At 35.4% G+C, this 7,912-nt stretch overlaps 1 protein-coding gene across 1 annotated transcript; it reads right to left on the minus strand.

Annotated features, from left to right (window-relative positions):
- Positions 1–2,888: 2,888 nt before the first annotated feature.
- On the minus strand, positions 2,889–6,087 carry LOC117613657 (putative disease resistance protein RGA1). The gene is made up of 2 exons (XM_034342248.1): positions 4,939–6,087; positions 2,889–3,841 (listed from the first exon to the last, which is right to left on the minus strand). Exons 1-2 carry the CDS (start codon positions 6,085–6,087, stop codon positions 3,806–3,808), a joined length of 1,185 nt encoding a protein of 394 aa, XP_034198139.1. The 3' UTR covers positions 2,889–3,805.
- Between the last annotated feature and the right edge of the window lie 1,825 nt (positions 6,088–7,912).

Here is a 7,912-nt window from a genome sequence, read left to right on the forward strand (position 1 = left end):
TCGAAAACCAACCCATTTTCATAGATTCTAAACGCGTAAGATACCGTATCCCCTCCAATGACAAATATTTTAATTTCATACAATGAAATATATGTAAAGAGGAAAGAGACTGCAACCTGGATACATCAAGTTCTGGCAGAGATATCAAATTGTGGCATGACTCGATTCTCAACTTCTTAAGAGATGTGCAGGATGGTAGCCCACTCGGTAGACTTGTCAATCCATTTCCAACTCCTGAAGAGAGATGCAATGTTCTAAGCTAATCGGCAAGCTTGATAATTTCCGACAAAACCGAATCTCCAATTTGCGGAGACATGGCATGCCCTTGGCCTGGGTAATTGGAATGAACTCGAGACTAGGGCAGCCCCTTATAATCAAGTCCTCAAGGCAGGGAAACACCGCTACTTTCTCATCTGTTGGCAGTTCCTCCCATTTAATTAGAGCTTGGCAAGATCTAATAGTTAAGCTTTTCAATGCTGGAAACAAGGTCTCTTTCTTCTTCGTACTCGTAGCCGCACCGTTAACATGGTTATAACCATAAAACTCAACTCCCACGCATTTAAGCTTATGCATACCTTCCAAATAATGAACAAGCCTAAGATTTGATAAATGGCCAAGTGATGGGACTTGTTTGCATTCTTCGCAATTTTCTAACCGAATCTCTGTCAAATTGAGTGGCAACGAACCATTCATCATCCATGATGCTAATTTAGAACCCATGAATTTGTCAATCGTTAAGATTTCTAACTCAGAGTTGGGTCGGAGGCCTTCTAGTACATCAATGTCTCTGTCGTTTCTTTCCCTGTCATTCTCCCCTCATTCTAATGTCAACCTTCGTAGATTTGCTTTCCCAACTAAATTTGATGCCCCTGCTTGGACTCCGTCCCTCGCATCTTCCAAACCTCTAATAATTAGTTCACCTTTTAATTGGTTTAAGCCCCCCAGCTCGTCAATTCCACGATTACTTTCCTTGTCCAAAGGAAACCAAGGAGATATTGTTTGCAGATGTTCCAATCGTCCCATCCCAAATGGAACTGGCATATCATAATCAAAATAAACATGCCTCAAGTTGATCAAATTTTCCATTTCCTTTGGAAACGTTTTAAGATTCCATGTATCCTCCATTCTTAACGTTTGTAGGTTATAAAGCTTGCCAATGTACTTAGGGAGTTGTTTGATTTTTGTTCGAGAAACGTTCAAATACCTCAAATGTATCAAGACGCCAATTGAACTTGGCAGCTCCTCAATATCAGCCCGGTACAAATTTAAAACACGCAAAGCCTTAAAGCTTATAAGGGCTTGATCACCATTCACAAACAGTGACCGCCGTTTCTCAACATTTCTTTCGGAACTTTTGGAAGGATCCCATGCCACGTGTTGATTCTCAAGTTTATCTTCCATTTCAGATCTTGATACAACCTCAGCAAGATCATGTACAAGATCGTGCATCTTGCAATAGATAATAGTACCAAAGTCATCCCTTATAACATCTTGAAAGAGGGAGTTTTGCAACAGAATCGTAAAACATTCATCTCCTATATCCTCCATATCTTTGTTATAAGAAGAACATAGAAATCCTTGAGCCATCCATAGCTGGATCAAGTCTGCCCTTTCCATTTCAAAATCTTTCTTGAAATTTGAGCAATATGCAAAACACTGTTTCAAAGAAGGTGATTTCAAATTATCAAAACTCAACTTCAAAATTGACACTATTCTTTCATCTCCTTCTGGTAATTCCCACATCTTACTTTTTTGAATTTCCAACCATTCATCAATACTATATTTAGAACGCATCATGCTTCCCAAAACCTGTTGGTACATAAATTAGTGTATATATTAAAGATTAACTAGGTGACTTGGCTATAATAACAGGAAACATCATTTATTTTTTCAAAAAACTTAGTTGTATTGTATATGTTACCAGTAAATGTTAACATTTCACCAAAAACTGTTATTTTGTTGGAATGTTTAATCCTCTTAGCCAATGTTCATGTGTGTAAATAGTAAATTTGGGTTTTCCCCTTCAAACGCAGTTTTTCTTACCTACAACACATCACCTTATTTTTCCATAAATAAAACCTACTTTTTTTTAACATAAAACCCGGTGCTAATTACATTGTAACAATATTGTTTTCAACAAATTATTTGCAAGTCAATGCCAGTAATGGTATTTCAATTTTGCATAAATTTAGGGATTGGGGGGTCTTTTTTTTATTTTCTATATAATTAAATATTTTTTAATGGAATATATATTCAAACAATGAGTAAATGATGTGTTTCCAAATTTGACTGCGTGATAATTTTTGTTTTTGTTTTCAAATTGATTAATTAGTTTGTTCCTTTTACTTATATCAAAGTTTGAAATTAATTTTTCAAAGAGAAAGAACACGTTTTGCTCTTTATAGGTCTTGATCTTTGTGTTTTAGGTACCTTATAATTTACCTACAATTTTCTTAGGACATATCTAGGAAAATTGTTGAACTTGCAAATCTAGGTACCTATATATACCCATATATATTTATAATGTAACATTTGTATTTTCTTAGTGAATACCTATTATTTTTAAGTACATATGCCTAATCATTGTACTTGCAAATATTGATAAAGTAGCATACATGTAAATATAGGTAAATTAACAAGCATTCAAACGATAGGCACCATCAAATGTAGATCAATTAAACTGCATATATATATATATATATATATATATATGCATGCAAGTTGGTATACGTTTACATGAATTGTAGGTAAAAAAATTTACATGTACAGAAATGAGATGAAACTAGGTGCACTAATTTAACTTCAATATTAATATTTTTCCACTCACCTTATTTTCTAACTCACTATGTAAATTTGAAAAAACACAATCATATTTTTCCACTCATCATTATTCCTAAAATACCCTTTAATTATTAATTCAAGCAAATCCATCTTAGGAAAGGTATCGATATTCTAAATGATAAAATCTATTGCTGAAATTTTTTCCTCATCTTTCTTTACTGCCAAACGGAATGCTTCTAGTTGATTTCCGGCTTGTAATATGAAATGATGTTTTGAATTTGTTAATGGCACTTGATCAGAACTACAGATGCTTTGATATAGTAAAATGCGATTAAAAAACATGAATTTGTCAGCATATATGGTCTCCCTTGTTAATGGCATAGCTAAGGCAAGCAATTGCTGATTCTGAAGCAGAACTAGCATCAATTTGTTCTGTAATGGGAGCGACTAGTACATATTAGACATGTCATGAAGCCACTGTGGCATCGATTTCTTTTCAAAAGGAGATAAATAATGTGCAAAGGTTTTTTTACAAAGGGGTAAATTTATCGTTAAATATTTGAAGATAATGTGGGTGAGGAAATATGACAAATAGGTGAAAATAACCACACTAGTTGTCAAACCTGGTCTCACAATTCACGAAAATATTGCTTATTGATGTGGTAATTCGCTAAACCTTGCTTCTATATTTTGAGTTATCACAAGTTGATAAGTTGATATGGTGAAATATAGTTATTTATGATTACATAGACGATTTTAAACCATGATTGAAGTAAGTTTACAGTTTATTTAACCCCCTTTAAATGCATGATAGAAGTAAGTTTACAATTTATTTAACCCCTTTAAATGCATACATCTGGTGTGATAACAAATGTAATGAAAAATTGCTACACTTAAGCCTATCACCTCGAAATATTACTATGCAAAGATTTGCTCACTTTTGACAAAATCCTATGAGGAGATAAGACGGCAGCTAGTTGTCTTGTATATTCACTTTCCAAAACTGCCCCCCCCAAGCGTATGATCAGGGAGGGATTGGCGCCAAGTCAAGCAACTGAATCTGAATTCTAAAAGCCGTATTAATTAATTTGGACTTAATTTGTATTGGACCTACCACATATATTTGCATGACATGAAGACATCGTCACACTTTTACTTTTTGACATAGAATATGCATGACACCTTGTATTCTCAAAATGCATTTATTTTTCATTTTAATTATTTTTAATAAAGAAGACGTGTCAGATTATGATTGAGTCACATCAGTAAGCAAGAATAGGCCTCATCATTTGGCCCGCAGGCTCATGGGCCAATGGAAGCCTGCCCGGCCCATCAAAAAAAAGCCCAACCCTGCTCGTTATGAGCTTTGAGATGGCCCGGCCCGCTTTGGGCTGGGCTAGACTTGGGTGTCTAAAGCCCGGCCTGGCTCGTTAGGCCGGCATACATATATAATTATGTATAAATAAGAGTTTTAGGTTTAGGATTATATCACTTAAATCACATATATAATTTGTTTCATTTCATTTACTTTTCTTTACTCATTCCTAGTTTATAATTGGATGATTAGCACATTAATTTGTGTCAATTATTAATTCAATAATATATATATATATATGAGATGAACAACATATCACATCACCAAATATAATCATATCACGAAACATAATCGTACCACCAAATATAATCATGTTTTTCTTGAACACATCACCAAATATTTGCATATTTATTCATACCATCCTTTAAAAAAATATATTTTTTTGATACGTATTATTTTTTTAAACGTATTACGGTCTAATTATGTAATAACCTCAAAAATAATACTTGGTTTTAATATTTTTGTGGAAAATCTTATTAAGTTGTGTGACTTTATGGGTGTTTTATGAATTTTGTTTGATGTAAAAATATTGGAATTAAGTGAGTTTAATATCAAATTTGGACTAAAATGCCCTTATGATTAAGTTTATGATTTTTTTTTTAATGAAGTAGGCCCGTTTAAGTCCAGCCGGGGCTCATGGGTCGGACTTGGGCTTTGAATTTTCTAAAAAAATCCGGTCCGATCCGGCCCAATATTTTCTCTATCCTCTTTAAAGCCCGGCCCGGTCAAGCCCATTAAATAAAGAAATGCAAGAAACTTCAAATTGATATATCATTACGTACCTTTGCCGTTAAAGGTATACCAGCACACTTTCTGGCAATCTCCCTTCCAATTGTTTCTAGATCTTTTGCAATAGGAGCATTACCATCTGGAAATGCTCTTTTCTTCAATATGTCCCAACAATCATCAACAGATAGACTTCTCAAAACATACATTGGAATTACTTTTTTCGTGATTGATGCAACACTGGCACTGCGCGTAGTGACTATAACAACGCTTCCCTGGGCACTACGAAGTTTTGACAAACAAGTCATCAAATTGCTCCATTTTTGAGGATCTTCGTTCCACACATCATCAAGCACAAGAAAATATCTCTTTTTTTCCAATTCTTGTACTAGGTTTTTAAGCAATGCATCTAGGCGTTGTATCCCAGCCTTTGTTGGGTTAAGATATTCTAATATCCAACTTAAAATCGAATTGACCTCAAGAGTGTTAGATACACACACCCATATTTTCTTCTCAAAATGTCCACCAATAGAATCTTTATTGAATAGTGACCTAGCCACAGTTGTCTTCCCCAGGCCTGCCATTCCGACAATGGGCATTACTGAAAGATTTTCTTGATCCAAGTTGGAGTCTGTCAAGATTGTAATTATTATCTTTGACAGATCCTCATTCCTTCCAACGACGATTTCATCTTCCTCAAAGATTGAGTCGGTTTCTCTGGCCCCTCCAATTTCTGGAGGGGTTCGATCTATTTTCTTGGAAACTAGTCCAATGAAAGATGCCTCATATTTGAGATCCAAAAAAGATGCGTTGATGCTCTTGATTTTATGTGCCATTTTTTGACGAAACAAATGGGGATTGGAGCTGGAAAGGAAGTTGCGTACCTTTTTCCTCTTTTGGTTTGACAGTTCTACTTGCCTGCGAAGATCTTCATAGTTGATTTCATCCAAGACATTGTCAGCATCATCAGCTATGTCTTTCAGTTTTCTCACCCAGTCCTTCAATGCCCTGCCTCGTTCTTGTGGCTGATGGGCAACATCGCCTAAGAAATCTTGAATCTCGAGTAATGATTGACGAAGTTTTGTTAGTTCCTTTTTGAATCCCCGGAACAGGCTTATTTCTTGAGCAGCAAGTGAAGCCAGCTTGTTCAGTATTCCCTCGACAGGAAAAGTATAGAGAACTTCTAACACCTTTCCAGCTTCCATACTCGTGCGAGACAGAGATGAGAGAGCAGAGAATGCAAAGATAGCTAAGGAAACCACATGATTGAAGACGCACGTACAGTGTTTCAGTGTTTGAGTGTTTCTCTCTCCTCCGTTGATAGAAATAAAAAGTTCCAAGTCATTTTTTTTTTTTTTTTTTTTGGTGTCAAGAGTTCCAAGTCATAATGTGATGGGTATATCGTCTTTGCCATCAATATTGGCCTTACATTATGATAGGTGAAATTTCTCAAACAAAATAGGGTAAATATTCAGATATGTTCATCTATGTTTATATTATTATTCTTCTTTGATATGGAGATATTTATATAAGTACAAAAATGTGTTAATCCTAAATAAAATAGGAAATATATCTAAATTATAATATGAAGTAAATCTTTATTACAATAGGACTAAATAATAATTTGTAAGTAACCAAAATTCTAATGAAATAAGGAACCAAAATCCTAACTAAGTAAGGACTCGCTAAGAAAATTCAACCAAGTACAAGTGCTAGACGACAGGTAATGGGGCTTAGAGCATTTCCAGCAGTTAGCCCCTTGCCATCGCAAAGGGAGCCCTAGGGCAGCTACTATTCATATCGGATAAGATTTTTGGGTTCCTACGTGTCAATACTATTCATATCGGATAAGATTTTCAGTTTCAAATTTCAGATAAATTTCAAATTTCATATACATTTCAAAATTCAAATTTTAGATAAATTTCAAATGTCAAATTTCAGATACATTTCGAAATTCAAATTTCACTAAAAGAACCCATAATATGATAGAGAAAAATACAACTTGAAAGTGAAAAAACTATTGAGTAGAAAGTGAATAATAGTAGAAGGAGAAGAAAATGTATGAAGGTTTGGTGTTAAAAGTGAAGCGTATTGGTTGGTATTTATATATATAAAAAATTCAGTATTTTTTTTGTATTTTTTATTGCAGAAAAATTGACTGCCGTTGGATTGAAGGAAAAAATCAGATCGGAGAGCCAAGATGCCGACACGTGGAAGCTAGCCGTTGGCGGCTACTGTAGCACGAGCTTTGAATTTTTTTAAAACATTGATGCGTGCAATGCACGCACCAACTGTAAAAAAAAATTCAAACCTGAAGGGCTGACGCCAGCCTGGCGTCAGCGATGACATCACAGCCCTCGGGCCGAAATCCACCTCAGGCCAGCCCAGTCTGATGGCCCCCACCTCCTGCCCGAACTGCCTTTTGTTGCTAGAAATACCTTTTTCTCCCAAACCCCCTAGCCTGGGTCCAGCCTTAGTTGCTGGACCAACTTTAAATACCAACTTGTGTACCAACACTCTAATAGAGGTGGAGCCTATCAATACAATGGGTCACACACTCTATTAGAGAGTTGATACACAAGTTGGTATCTAAAGTTGATCTCCCTAGTATTTTCCATTTTAAATATTGGTGGCTCCGTTTAGTCTTATCACTTTAGTCTTATCACTCAAGAATTGTTGTTGGTGGTGGCTTTATCATTTCATGACTTCTCTGCATGGCTGTCGGTGGGTCAATTATTTCATGCCTTGAATGCCTTCCCTGCGTGGCTGTCGGTGGGTCAATTATTTCATGCCGTGAATTCCTTCTCTGCATTGCTTTACTTTATTCTCATGTAACTTATCTTGGATGTTTTTAAGCAAAGCAATACCTGTACTGTACAAATTAAGAAGAGAATTGACAATTGAGAGAGTTTTGATTTCAGCTTTCAATACCTACTGACTTTGTACTCCACTCTTTACTGACTTAAGCAGAGACATCCCTGGTAATCGTAAATGCTAAGTTTCTTGTAATTCCTGCTCCAAGTCTTGGTT

Source organism: Prunus dulcis, unplaced genomic scaffold, assembly GCF_902201215.1.
Source record: "Prunus dulcis unplaced genomic scaffold, ALMONDv2, whole genome shotgun sequence".
Taxonomy (NCBI): Eukaryota; Viridiplantae; Streptophyta; class Magnoliopsida; order Rosales; family Rosaceae; genus Prunus; species Prunus dulcis.